The 15524-nt window shown below is 45.2% G+C and overlaps 1 protein-coding gene across 1 annotated transcript in view; it reads right to left on the reverse strand.

The window, feature by feature from the left end:
• LOC126281406 (glutathione S-transferase 1-like) overlaps positions 1-15524 on the reverse strand; it is an 83559-nt gene that overhangs the window by 33816 nt on the left and 34219 nt on the right. The window contains exons 3-4 of the mRNA XM_049980344.1: positions 12935-12993; positions 12702-12843 (exon numbers count right to left, since the gene is read on the reverse strand). Coding sequence (XP_049836301.1) covers positions 12702-12843; positions 12935-12993 — 201 coding nt within the window. The remainder of the gene's footprint in view (positions 1-12701; positions 12844-12934; positions 12994-15524) is intronic.

Genomic DNA, 15524 nt, shown 5'->3' on the forward strand with positions numbered 1-15524 from the left:
AAAAGTTTCTACCTCTGTAACTAACATTTGATTTAAATTATTTTGTACATGGGTTAAATACATCAACTACATGATAGAAAAAAACTGTTCTACTTAAAAAATATAAATCGTTGCTGCAATTCTCTAACAAATAACTAAAAACGGTCTAATGAAACAAGTTTACTGTTACCAGCTATAATTTATTTCTATGACGCGTATCAGAAGTTTAAACGTCCATTATCAGATGGATTTACATGAATTAACGCGACAAATGCGTATTGTGTTACGACATTAGAAACGAGTCACACACATATCAAAAAAGTTTTGCATCACTTCGGTTCCGAGAGTTCCGGAATAGGAATAGATATCAACATAAACATCATTTCTGCCCTTTTTATTGTTTATGAAAACCACACATAGCATGTTGTGCCACTATATAGCGAGACCTTCAGAGGTGGTGGTCCAGACTGATGTACACACCGGTAGCTCTAATGCCCAGAAGCACGTCATCTTGCTTTAATGCATGCCTGTATTCATCGTGACATACTATCCACAAGTTCATTAAGGCACTGTTGGTCCAGGTTGTCCCACCCCTCAACGGCGATTCGGCGTAGATTCAGAGTGGTTGGTGGGTCACGTCGTCAATGAACAGCCCTTTTCAATCTATCCCAGACATGTTCGATAGGGTTCATGTCTGGAGAACATGCTGGCCACTCTACTCGAGCAGTGTCGTTATCCTGGAGGAAATCATTCACAAGATGTGCACGATGTGGGCGCGAATTGTCGTCCATGAAGACGAATGCCTCGCAATTGCACTATCGGTCGGAGGATGGCATTCACGTATCGTGCAGCCGTTACAGTGTCTTCCATGACAACCAGCGGCGTACGTCGGCCCCACATAATGCCACCCCAAAACAGCAGGGAACCTCCAACTTACTGCACACGCTGGACAATGTGTCTAAGGCGTTCAGACTGACCGGGTTGCTTCCAAACACGACTCCAACGACTGAAGGCATATGCGATACTCATCGGTGAAGAGAACATGATGCCAATCTGGAGCAGTCCACTCGGCATGTTGTTGGGCCCATCTGTACCGCACGGTGTCGTCGTTGCAAATATGGATCTCGCCATGGACGTCGGGAGTGAAGTTGCGCACCATGCAGCCCATTGCGCACAGTTTGAGTCGTAACACGAAATCCTATGGCTGCACGAAAAGCATTATTCAACATGGTGACGTTGCCGTCAGGATTCCTCCAAGCCATAATCCAGAGGTAGCGGTCATCCACTGCAATAGTAGCCCTGTAGCCCTTGGACGGCCTGAGCGAGGCATGTCATTGACAGTTCCTGTCTCTCTGAATCTCTTCCATGTCCGAACAACATCGCTTTGGTTCATTCCGAGACGCCTGGACACTTCCCTTGTTGAGAGCCCTTCCTGGCACAAAGTAACAATGCGGACGCGGTCTAACCGCGGTATTGACTGCTCAGGCATGATTGAGCTTCAGGCAATACGAGCCGTGTACCTCCTTCCTGGTGGAATGAGTGGAACTGATAGGCTGTCCGATCCCCTCCACTTAATAGACACTGCTCATGCATGGTTGTTTACCTCTTTCGGCGGTTTTAGTGACATTTCTGAACAGTGAAAGGGACTGTGACTGTGATACGATATCCACAGTCAACATCTGTCTTCAGGAGTTCTGGGAATCGGGGTGATGCGAAACTTTTTTTGATGTGTGTGGTATTGCCACTGCTGGAAACACAATTATTTCAAATGACATTTATACTTAATGTTACCAACATGCTATCCCGGTTACCTAACTGTGTGCAAAGTATTAAGTTGTGTAAAACTGACAAAAATGAATCTGTGGCAATTGGAGATTTTTGTACTTATATTTCCGTTAATTTATAGAACCAAAGAGCTCCATAACGTTTGCTCCAAAACAGTGTTATGTTTTATTGTATGTTCTTTGTACTTATTAGATTCTAGGTACCCTGTGATGTAAAGATAACAGAAAAAGGAGTGTGTGACCGCTGAAAGTATTTTTCTTTTTAACTTTTACTTTACACTTTCGTTTAACGTTTCAATTGAAGACCACTTCAAAACTATGAGTCATCTACTGAAGTAGTGTTACGTTTTTATCTTCTTCTGCTAGACAGTGGCAAAGCGGTAGCACAATTTGTAACCAGTATTGATTCACATAAATCCACCTGACGATGGAGGTTTAAATCTCCGAAACGTCTCGTGGAAATAAATTGTGGCTGGTAACGGTAAACTTGTTTCATTCGACATCAGTAACCGCCACAGTAAAGACTAACCAGAAATAATCACATTTTCCCCTGCTGTGATTCAATAAATTTTTCTACTGAATGCGTAAGTTCAGGGTTGAGGATATCATTAAGATAAGTTAAATTTGGGTTGTTAATACACATAGTGAACCTTCCCGCGAATACAACGTATTCCGTGTCAATTTCATGACGTTCCTACCAATGAGTACTGACAAAAGACAAAAATCCTTCTCGACTATCTCACAAGCCATTCCGTTTACGATAATACCGCTTCCTTGTACCTCTTCAACCATTTCCCTTCTCCATAGCAAATTACCAATACAGTTTCTGGCGAGAAAAGAGAGTACAGCCAGAGGCTCCCTTCTTACTGCAACAAAGACCATCTGGACAAGATGTCCTTTTCGCAACTCGTTTATTCGTTTTCCCTAAAATCGCACTCACCTCGCATGTCGTCATATCAGCATGTATCGGTCTTTCTGAACACTATTCGCTTGTGCACTCTTGTCTAAATTCGCAAATAATAAACCTACATGAGCTTCTCTGTTATCCGAAGTCAGCAGTGCCTCGTGCGTCCTTATTCTCACCTATTTCTCTATTACACACAAAGACGCCACCTGAGAAAAGAAATTGCCTATCATTCCCTCGCTCCTTCAGAAACGACTAACCAATAGCAAGAAAACCTAACAATAATCCTACAATAATAAAAAAAAATACACTTGGTAATGATTCAAATGGTTCAAATGGCTCTGAGCACTATGGGTCTTAACATCTGAGGTCATCAGTCCCCTAGAACTTAGAACTACTTAAACCTAACTAACCTAAGGACATCACTCACATCCATGCCCGAAGCAGGATTCGAACCTGCGACCGTAGCGGTCGCGAGGTTTCACACTGAAGCGCATAGAACCGCTCGGCCACACCGGACGGCGCTTGGTAATGACATAGAAACACTAAACCAACGGAGCGGAACACAATGCAAAACATACTCATAACATAAAGGTCAAGAATAAATCCAGATCGACCATAACATTGCCAGGAATCTGACAACATAAGTGATTACGTGGCCTCAAAGCATAAGGCATGCCTTGTACCTTGCGCTGTCTAACTGCTAGAGGTTCTTTCTTCCTGCCTAATGCACCTCTGCATGCCAGGTCGGTAGCAGTTTATTGTGGTACCGCATCCACCAAACTCATAAAAGGTTTTACCCGAATGATGTGAGCAATAGAGGTTCTAGCAGGAAACTGTACCTTTACGTTAATTGGTCAGGTCATCTCCACGACCCGATATAGTCCGTGATATTTGCTCAATAGCTTCTTTGTCTTTGCCTTCCGCTTATAGGGATCTGTAACCAACACACACTAACCTCTGCGATACTGTGGTAGTTTGCCCATGCACTTATTCGGCTGTTCCTGGCATACCAGAGACTTCGTGTTCGTCTTTTGTAAGTTTCTCCATACCTCTCGTGTTCTTCTCGCAATCTTCTTCACTGATTCGCAAATCGGTCCTAATTTATGGGGGCGGCCTCTCTGTCTCATACACTACCTCAGGTGGTAACAAGTCTGTTCCCACCTTCGAGAGGTACGCAGAAACCACACATAGAAAACAGGTATCCCAGTTGTCGAGTCTAGCATTTACGTAAAAACGTAACATTTTCGAAATGGTCTTATGGACACATTCCTACCAGTAGTTTGAAGGTGGACCGGGCTCGTTCGTAATTTCCAGATTTGTACTAGCATAGGTGTTTCATAAATTATGAAGCAAGGTTCATAGCCTGATCCATGACTAACGTATCAGACGCTCCAAACTTCATTATGCAACCGTTACCTAATGGCTGTGCAACAGTTCTGACATATTGGTCTGGAATTGCTACCATTACTAGAAACAATGAGAAATGATCGATAATCGTAAGCGCATACCTATTCCCTGTAGATGTTCTGTTATATGGTCCGTAAATGTCAAATTTGAAATGGCTTCGACACCTCTGGTAACCTCTGCAAACGGATTTTATGCTTCGAAATACCTGCTCTCTATACGCATGGTGGACAGTCTCTGACATACTGCTCCAGGCTGTACTTTTTATGCCTCCACCAAACCCGATCCGCAGCACGCCTATCTGTTGCTCGTGGGCCACCTTGACCTTACAACATAAGGCAATGAGGCCGTTGTAGCACTTCCTTTGGAAAAACGTGGTCTGCATTTCGTGACTCCACACAAATGATTCTCATGTGTGATAAAGTTCGGCTGTGACTTAAAAGCATGGCGATCTTTATCTTCTGCTTGCGCCTGCTTGCAAACCAACACATTCTTGCCTATGTACCCAATACAGCTATGCGGAATAATACGTCGGCATTTGCATGTTTTCTAGCAGGTTCTGAACAACCTCGCAATCAGACTCACTAAGCTTGATAGCCCAACGCGTTAGACGGCTAGAAGGGTCTTTTAGTCCAAGCAGCCATTTCAATGACTTCATGACCACTAACGCTTCCTTTTCAGTTGTTGTTACGTTCCACCTTATTCAATTGTCTGGAAGAAAACGCTACTGGATGCTGCTGTACATCTGCCCCAAAAGACAGCTGATGAACTCTTTTTCAAAATCTGATAAAACCAGTACGGGATCCTATCAAAGCCTTCATCATCTCGAATTCTAGCTGACGGTCCTGTGTCCACTGAAACTTCACCTCCATTCTGCGTAATATGTTCAAAGGTGAGACTGTTTTTGCGAAATCCTTTACGAATTTACGGTAGTAGCTGTACAATTGACGAACGACTGTACTCATGTCTGTATGATCGTTTGCAGTACAGGAAAATTCTGAATTGCTTCTTTAAGACGATGATCTGTCTGCACACAGCACTCACTAATTACGTGTCTCAGACAGTTATCTCGAAAGTGATCAAAATGGCACTCCATGCTCAGGGTGAACTGTGCTGACTATAACTTACTAAAGACGTCTGGAATCGTCTCACATGTTTTGAAATATCATCTGAATAGACTAATTAATGTTTTCGGGAGGACGACAGTTCCAATCGCTGTCCGGCCACTCAGATTAAGGTTAACCCTGATTTCCCATGAATTGTTACAGACGAACGCCAGGATGGTTCCTTTTGAAAAAGGCATGGCCGACTTTCTTCCCTATTCTTTCGTAATCCGAGCTTGTGTTCCATCTCTAATGACCGTGCTATCGACTGGACGTTAAACACTAATCTTCCTTCGTTAATGTATACTTCAAAAATTCAAACTGAATATTGACGAAAACTATGTAGTTTGTTCCTTCATTGCAAATCAAAACATTCTTTATTTATTCCAGTTTTTCATCACCATCATTATCATCATCATACTGACATGTGTAAATCCAAGGAGGATTGTTAGAGTGTACAGGAAATAACTTAGCCCACATCTAAGCAGATAGCATGGTAAAGAAATGGACAGCGGCAGTGGTGGGGGTTCCTATTAACGTGACTACAGTGCAGTAGCGATAGGGGCAATTGAACAGCTAAATACTTCTCACAAGCAGAACTTCTAAGCTACAGCCAGAGAGTCTGCAAACGATCGTATTAACAGGATATGTCAGTAGGACCAAAAACTCGAGAAATTACTAGAGTCTCACTACAGTACAGAATAAGAAAAGCAGTGCATAAACGACTGAGATTACCGCTTCTAAGACAGGAAGCGCAAAGCTCAGCAGACCACAGCAAACAATGGCTGACATACCTTCGGAACAAAGAAGTGGTCTCGCCCAAGGCTGAGAAAGAGAATGCATATCTGCGAACATGCCATCTCATTTTTACCGAGCTCTACAGCCTGTCATTAAACTTTTCCTTAGCAGTCTTGAATGACGTCTCAGATTTTCTCTGCTGATGGACCTGTGGTTATGGTTTCTTTTGGGGTTCTTGTGTTAGGAATCCGTTTTTTCCTCATAATTATGTATGTAGTCGAATATCGATTGCAGTTATGTAGCACCTTTTCATTTCTTTTTCTGACCCATTTTTATGTAGCTTGCTGTCGGTGCGGATCATTAGCAGTTGTTCTGCTCTCATTCCTTCTATGTAGTCTCTGATTCTCTGGGAGGTGATGCAAGACAGAAACTGTCCCTCTCTTGATAGCATAAATGCAGATCAATATAAAAACAGTACCACACTTCGACAGTCGTTTGCGAAAAGTAAAGTCAAAATACAAGCAAATTCTGCAGCGTTCATAAAACCAAGAAACAGATAAAAACAGATACTTGCAAGTCAGCTACACGATACAGATACCCCAATTGCTGCTTCACATCATGTAATGGCAAACCCTTTCAACTATGACCTTGGCAAGAGAAGAACGTCATGTGGCCAACACTACCAGTGCGATTCATCTACATCTACATCCATACTCCGCAAGCCACCTGACGGTGTGTGGCGGAGGGTACCCTGAGTACCTCTATCGGTTCTCCCCTCTATTCCAGTCTCGTATTGTACGTGGAAAGAAGGATTGTCGGTATGCTTCTGTGTGGGCTCTAATCCCTCTGATTTTATCCTCATGGTCTCTTCGCGAGATATACGTAGGAGGGAGCAATATACTGCTTGACTCTTCGGTGAAGGTATGTTCTCGAAATTTTAACAATAGCCCGTACCGAGCTACTGAGCGTCTCTCCTGCAGAGTCTTCCACTGGAGTTTATCTATCATCTCCGTAACGCTTTCGCGATTACTAAATGATCCTGTAACGAAGCGCGCTGCTCTCCGTTGGATCTTCTCTATCTCTTCTATCGACCCTATCTGGTGCGGATCCCACACTGCTGAGCAGTATTCAAGCAGTGGGCGAACAAGCGTACTGTAACCTACTTCCTTTGTTGTCGGATTGCATTTCCTTAGGATTCTTCCAATGAATCTCAGTCTGGCATCTGCTTTACCGACGATCAACTTTATATGATCATTCCATTCGTAATGGCTGCAGCGACTGCAACACAGCTACCGCCACCAGCTGCAGTCTGACCAAACGTGATTGACCTCTGAGTAATTCCAGTTTATGGATGGAGTATTTCTCAAAAAGAGGAATGATCTAGAAGCTCCAGATCTCTGTTACCCTCCAAGGTAGGAGCATTTGCCTAATTAAAGTAATATAACTAATTTAACCCCCCCCTTCCCCCTTGAACCTTGGATCTTGCCGCTGGTGGAGTGGCAGCGATACAGATAGCTGTGCCGTAGGTGGAACCGCAACGGAGGGGTATCTGTTGAGAGGCCAGACAAACGTGTAGTTCCTGAAGAGGGGCAGCAGCCTTTTCAGTAGTTACAGGTACAACAGTCTAGATGATTGACTGATTTGTTCTTGTAACACTAACCAAAACGGCCTTGCTGTGCTGGTACTGCGAACGACTGAAAGCAAGGGGAAACTACAGCCGTAATTTTTTCCCTAGGGCATGCAGCTTTAAAAACAAAAGCACAACGAGAATAATGGAATGTAGTCGAATTAAATCGGGTGATGCTGCAGGAATTAGATTAGTAAATGAGACGCTTAAAGTCGTAAATGAGTATTGCTATTTGGGGAGCAAAATAACTGATGATGGTCGAAGTAGAGAGGATATTAAATGTAGACTGGCAATGGCAAGGAAAGCATTACTGAAGGAGAGAAATTTGTTAACATCATGTATAGATTTAAGTGTCAGGAAGTCATTCCTGAAAGTATGTGTATGGAGTGTAGCCATGTATGGAAGTGAAACATGGAAGATAAATAGTTTAGACAAAAATAGAATAGAAACTTTCGAAATGTGTTACAGTAGAATGCTGAAGATTAGATGGGTAGCCGGCCGGAGTGGCCGTGCGGTTCTAGGCGCCACAATCTGGAACCGAGCGACCGCTACGATCGCTGGTTCGAATCCTGCCTCGGGCATGGATGTGTGTGATGTCCTTAGGTTAGGTTTAATTAGTTTTACGTTCTAGGCCACTGATGACCTCAGAAGTTAAGTCGCATAGTGCTCAGAGCCGTTTGAACCATTTTTGATTAGATGGGTAGATCACATAACTAATGAGGAGGTATTGTAGAATTGAAGAGATGAGAAATTTGTGGCACAGCTTGACTAGAAGAAGGGTTCGGTTGGTAGGGCATATTCGGAGGCATCAAGGGATCACCAATTTTGTATTGGAGGACAGCGTGGAGGGTAAAAATCGTAGAAGGAGACCAAGAGATGAATAGCATGTAGGTTGCAGTACGTACTGGGAGATGAAGAACCTCGCACAGGATAGAGTAGCATGGATAGCTGCATTAAACCAGTCTCTGGACTGAAGACCACAACAACAACAACCAAAAATTTTAAGGATTTGTGCTTCCCAGACAATGACTGTCACAAATCGCTATGTTACATTGTTTTATTTTCTGCCACTATTTTGCGGTTATTTTATTGATAGTACTGGGCATTACAATTTCGTAGACTTTCCCTGCGATTCGTTGTCATCTCGTACAATCGGGTGTGCTGCCAGCAGACCTCGTCTTTCCAATACAATATTTCGATGTCGTAACTCGGCGTCTTCATCAGATGTTTCAGCATCGAGTTTGGAAGGCGCGGACCACCAGCAGTACAGTACTGGGCATGTTTGCTTGGGAGTCAAGTTTTGCGTCTTTTTCTCTGGGAAGGTGTGCTGCCGTTCTGGTCTCAAGTTCCTATTTGACACCAGAAGACGGTCAGTGAGTCTCAGTAATAGGAGCGGGCGTCCCCAGGGAGTTGAGTAGTTTTGCAGAAGTTGGACTGCGGCCCATTCTGTTCTTTTCCTGGCGGGCGCCGGCACCTACACTCGCTGGGGTTAAGGACCGCAGAGCCTCTACTGCTGTCCCCAGTGAGTAATTAAACACGATGTTTTGCCTCTTCTGTACGGACATAAAATGTTAGGCCGCTGTGGCGCCATCTGACAAGCCTCACAAAATCTGTTACTTTCCTTTGAAATGGGGTGTATTCAATCGATTTGGTCACTCTTGCCACAACGCGTGGCGCAAAGAGGCTGTCCACTTGGTGGTACTTTGCTTCTTGCGTTTTGCAAGCCGGAAGTGAGAAGTGTCTGCTGCATTCCCCAGTTTTTGCATTAAATACGCGATATTCAGATTTGTCATATTGGCAACAGCATTACGTTGTACCCTCCATGTGGAGTTTCATGAGAGCTGGGCAGTTGAGGTCTGTGAACTATTCTCATGTTCATAAATTAAGGATAATTGCAGAATTTGGTGCGACAAAGCCTGGCACGACACAAAACTGACGCTAATAGCATAGGCACACACGACACAGATCTGTAAGTCCACGGTATTGGTGATAAGCTAAGAAAACCGTCCCGTAACACAAGTGCTACAAAACGCCACTGTTTCCTGCGCATGTACCCCGACATCAATATGGGATATTATCACCATGAAGACGAACACAGGCCGCACAATGGGTTGGCACACTCTGTATCAGATGGTCGAGCAGCTGCTGGGGTCTAGCCTCCCACTCTTGCACCAGTGCCTGTCGGAGCTCCTGTAGTGTCGTAGATACGTCGACCGAGAACATACCAGACGTGCTCGATGGAGTTTAGGTCTGGAGAACGGGCAGGTCACTCCATTTGCATGATATCTTCTGTTTCAAGGTACTCCTCCATGATGGCAGCTCGGTGGGGTCGAGCGTTATCATCCATCTCCTGAAAAGGCGGGCATACTGGTGCAAAATGAAGTCTCGATACACCTGACCTATTACAGTTCCTCTGTCAGACATGCAGGTGTGTACGTGCACCAATCATAATCCCACTCCGCACCATCAAACCACGACCTCCATACAAGTCCCTTTCAAGGACAGTAAGGGGTTGGTATCTGGTTCCTGGTTCACGCCAGATGAAAACCCTCCGAGAATCACTGCTCAGACTATACCTGGTCTCGTCTGTGAACACAACCTGGGACCACTGTTCCAATGACCATGTACTGCGTTCTTGACACCATACTTTACGGGCCCTCCTGTGACCAGGGGTCACTGGAATGCACCTTGCAGGCCTCCTGGCGAATAAACCATGTCTGTTCAGTCGTCTGTAGACTGTGTGTCTGGAGACAACCGTTCTAGTGGCTGCAGTAAGGTCCCGATCGAGGCTACCTGCAATACTCCGTGGTCGTCTGCAGGCACTGATGGTGAGATATCGGTCTTCCTGTGGTGTTGTACACTGTGGACGACCCGTACTGTAGCGCCTGGACACGTTTCCTGTTTGCTGCAATCGTTGCCATAATCGTTGAGATCACACTTTGTGGAACACGGAGGGCCCTTGCTACAGCCTGATGTGTTTGACCAGCCTCCAGTCCCCTTAGTATTCTACCCCTCATAACATCATCAATATGTGTTCTTTGAGCCATTTTCAATACACAGTCACCATTAGCACATCTGAAAACGTCTGCACACTTACTCGCTGCACCGCACTCTGACATGCACCAACACACCTCTGCGTATGTAGTCTGCTGCCAGCGCCACTGTGCGACGACCGCAGGTCAAATGCACCGCATGGTCATACCCTGAGGTGAAGTAAACCCGCAAACCGCCCACCAGAGCGTTGTTTCACCATGTATCAACATTATCCTTAATTTATGGGCACGAGTGTAAGATTTCGTGCAGCCGCCTGGTGTTCAGTGGCGCACGCTAGCTGATTTTGGGGAAATATAAAATGTCGTAATTGCGGTAGCCTGATTCATATTTGAGCAGCCGACAACTTAGTTGTTCTGCAGACAGCTTGTGTTGCCTAATTGATTACAAAAATTTTTGTCTTTTTGTCTCGTTATTTTTGAATTTGCGAGGTGCCCAGATGAGGAAATCCTGTTGCGCTTTCTCTACGCAGTCTGCCATACAATTTGGTACCCCACACACTGTTAGCGTCACTTTCTGCAATTTTAGAGAACTTCGCTGTCTGCCAGTTTTTATGTGTGTTCTGACTCTTCGAAGTAGCTAAGAAAAATTTTGTTGTACTCAATATTGACTTAGATTTCGAAATCCCTTAGCGTTCTTAGAACACTCCCGTGGTTAACACAACAACAAATATAACCTTGTGTGTACCTAAGGTGTTGTCCTCATTGTGACGGTGTACCAATTGTACAGTGGCCAAACCAAACATAAACATCAACTATTTAGTGTTCAGGCAAGGTAATGAGCATTGCACTCGCTTGTCTGATATGACAATAATTTGTTTTATTGAACAGTGAGCGGTATTATTATCTCCCCAAGGCCTGAATCTTTGTTTTGTGTTTTCATGGAAATTTTGATTAACAATCTTTCACTGTTCAGATATAGCAGACAACGACATTTATAGCAAGGTTTTATCATGACTCAGGTCAAGGACATACTGCTTGCCTTTGATTAATGATTTCAGTGGCAAGAAAAACGTTTCAAATTTAGTACTCCTTTTACAAAGACAGTCTGTTAAGTGTAATGTAACTTACAGATTCGTGCAGTTGTGGCCCCTCATATACATATTTGGTGATGAAACGAGCGTGGTTGACTATCTTATAGTGAAAACTAGTAAATATTCTGATATAAATTTTATAGAGTCTCCAAGAGCGCCAAATTCTTAATTAAAATAGCTTCTTATACCAATACAGAATTGTCACTTACATATCTACTGTGAAGTTAATGGTAAAGGGAATTCCCCATTGTATAATGCCTTACGGTTTTCTTTCAATTTCATTGAGTCTGTAGCAAGAGATGTGTCAGTGCGCACAGCAACTAGTCAGAGGGTTGGTCTCTCATACTCTTTCATTATTAAAACAAACGTTTGAGCGTTTGTGCTGCCCTTCTTTGTGTACTTTCAGTATTCCCTGTTAGTTTTATCTGATATAAGTCCCACACACTTGAGCAATATTCTAGTGTGAGTGGTTCAAATGGCTCTGAGCACTATGGGACTTAACTTCTGAGGTCATCAGTCCCCTAGAACTTAGAACTACTTAAACCTAACTAACCTAAGGACATCACATACATCCATGCCAGAGGCAGGATTCGAACCTGCGACTGTGGCGGTCGCGCGGTTCCACACTGTAGCGCCTAGAACCGCTAGTGTGAGTAGCACAAGGATTTTGTACGCAGTCTCTTTTATGGACTATCTACATTTTCCCAGCATCCTACCAATGAAACGTAGTCAGTCAGCTGCTATATTTACGTAGGAGCTTACACGGTCATTCATTCCTCTTCATATCCCTGCAAAGTGTTGCATTCTGGTGATTATGTAGGTGACTGATTCCATTGTAACTCAGGGACATTATAGTCACAGAATACTACATTTTAGCTTTTTGTGAAGTGCATAGCTCCACTCTGAACATTTGAAGTAAAATGCCAGTCTTTGCACCGCCTTGAAATTCCATCAAGTTGATTTAAATAACTGCTCGCTTCATTAATTTTCATATGATTTCAAAATTAGACGTTCTTCCAACTATTTGTAAGTTTTAAAACCAAACCTTGCAAAAAATTGGTATAAATACACTTACAGCCGTAGCCCTTAGACGAGGGAAGAGTTTCGCCCCATGGAAAAACAGCCTCTGGTCGACCAGCGCCCTCTGCTTCACATCCTTCGGATAGAGGGAGTCATCCTTGCCGTACCGCGATACGAGGTAAGTGGCGATTGCGTGGCTACCACAAGGGGAACATCACTGTTACAGCGTTACAGTGGGTGTGAGGATGAAATGTATGAGATGGCACAGAAATTCGTCGCTGAACGTACCTGTCGTGAAGAATAAAACCATTGTCATCCAAGGACGGTACTGTGTGTTCGGGATTTACCTGAAACAAAAGAAGCTTGTTTTCAGTAAGTAATAGCTTTAGACACTAACGGAGTCAAGTGAAGACTAAAATGCCCCAATTTTTCACTAACTACTAACCGAAAAATCACACAACACACCAGAAAAGTGCGTAAAATTCGTTTGTTGTAATACTTGCAGACAGTGACAGCCATGGTTTCCTAAATAGCAATAACATTTTTTTTTAATGTAAGGTGCTGATTACACGGGAACTAGTCCAAGTCCTGTTCTTATCAGTGTACAATTCTTCGCCAGTAGTCATCTGCACAGATGTCCGCCCCGGTAGCTGAGTGGCAGTCTGCTTTCGGCTGCGGTGGGGCGAGGACGTCCGCTGGGCCCCGCCGTGCGCGACCGTGAGCGCTTGCTTGTGTTTACTTTCTCGCGGCGCGAGTTGTATTAGTTCCAAGTTCAGTGCGACTATGGCACACACATGGCGCCACGATACGATCAAAATTACTTTCCAACCAGATCACGCGCGTCCTCGAGCCTATGAAATAGAACAGTTCATACGCGACGATCTACGTTTAGATCCTGCGACTGTCGTCGGAATACATTTTTCTATAACGGCGAGCGTGGTTTATGTTAAAATGACCAGTGCAGAGGTTTGCGCGACAGTGGTGTCTAAATACTCGAACTCTCTCAGATTCAAACATTCTGACGGGCATATCGGTGCAGTGACAGTGGATCATGCAGGCATGGGCCTAAGGACTGTAAGGGTTTTTGAGCTCCCCTTCGAGGTCCCAGAGGAAGTAGTCAAGGACGCCTTCCGACCATACGGCAATATTATCAACCACGTTGCAGAAAAGTGGCAAACTTTCTCGACCTATAAGGTCTACAATGGTGTGCGCCAAATTAAACTTGAGCTCAAGAAACATGTGCCGTCCTATCTGAACATCGGTGGCTGTCGTGCAATCATCATGTACGACGGTCACCCGCGTACCTGTTCCGGATGTGGGCAGGAAGGCCATTTTCGATCGAGCTGCTTACAACGTCGAATTACGCAGATACCAGTGGGAGACTCCATTTCCCCGACGGGAACGACAATCCTGCCCCTCACGTACGCTCAGACGACGATGCGCACCATAGTTGAGGACGAAACGGGCGATCAGACACACCCATCGACGCCAGAAGTACCAAGGGAGGAAGAGGAAGGACCCCCGATGACAACCCATATGTCGCCCCCTCCACAGCAACAACAGCAGCAACAGTCCCAAGGACTCCAGACGCAACGTAACATTCAGAACGCGATGGACGTGGACGCGAAGATTGTCCCGACCGCGGCTTTCCTAGCAGAAGGTGATACGACGCTGGATTGCCTCCTACATTCGGATACGGATGTCCACGTTCGAAAGCAACGTTCGCCTCGACGACGGAAGCGACGTCGGCGGACCCCTTCTGACGATTGCCTCCTACACACGGCCGGTCAAGAAGGTGACATCTCCTCAGACGGCATGGATGTTGCGCCTGCTGAGGATCTAAGTGGTGTAGATAGTTCACTTGCCCATACCACGAGTGCCAAGTTACTTCTTGCACCACGGATTCAGCAGATCGCGTCGATGGATGGCTCTCCGTCTACCTCTACCAAAGACGACGTACGTGCGGGAGATTTAGGTGCCGATCAGCTACACAGTATCGTGTTGCAACCACTGTGGTCGGACGATGTTGAGGAACTTCCTAAAGAGGGCACGGGTGACAGGGGAGGGAGTGGCATTGGAGATGCCACTCCTATCGTAAAAGACGCATAATTTGTAACGGGTTTGGTGGGTCCGGCATCTCTTGCGGTTAGCTTTGATTGCCATGGGGTCTACCCTGGGTGAAGAGGCTAGGGAGCACACATTTCGCCTTGCCACAATCAATATCAACGCGATAAGGGCACCACACAAACTGACAATGCTACAACGCATGCTTGATGCGGCTGACGTCGACGTGGCCCTCTTACAGGAAGTATGTGTCGCTAGTTTCCCAGACTTCTACGGATATACCGCCCACATCTCCCACGCCTCTTCTACCGATTGTGGTGTGGTTGTTCTGCTACGGGACGGTTTGGCGGCTACGGACGTACTGTACTTACCGAGTGCAAGAGCCATGGCAGTAACTGTTAACGGTGTACGACTCATCAATGTCTATGCCCCTTCAGGATCAGGGAGACGGAGAGATCGGGCCCGCTTTTATTCGGAAGACATCACGCGTCTATTCATGGGCCGCATAGACGATATGGTGCTCGGAGGAGATTTTAACTGTACATTATCTCCGTCTGATCAGCAGCCACATCACGTCCCGTATGCGGAATTGGAAATGCTAGTGCGTGACCTCCACCTGATTGACACGTGGCGTCATATCCATGGCCCAGCTCCTGGATACACCCACTATACAAGTCATTCATCAAGTCGGTTAGACAGGATATACGTCACAAGCACCCTTTCGACGGCGACGAGAGGAGCAGAGCTCTGGCCCACTGCATTCACCGACCACACAGCCTATATTTGCAACATTGGCCTCCAAGCTGCATGTGTG

This window comes from Schistocerca gregaria, chromosome 7 (assembly GCF_023897955.1).
Source record: "Schistocerca gregaria isolate iqSchGreg1 chromosome 7, iqSchGreg1.2, whole genome shotgun sequence".
NCBI lineage: Eukaryota > Metazoa > Arthropoda > Insecta > Orthoptera > Acrididae > Schistocerca > Schistocerca gregaria.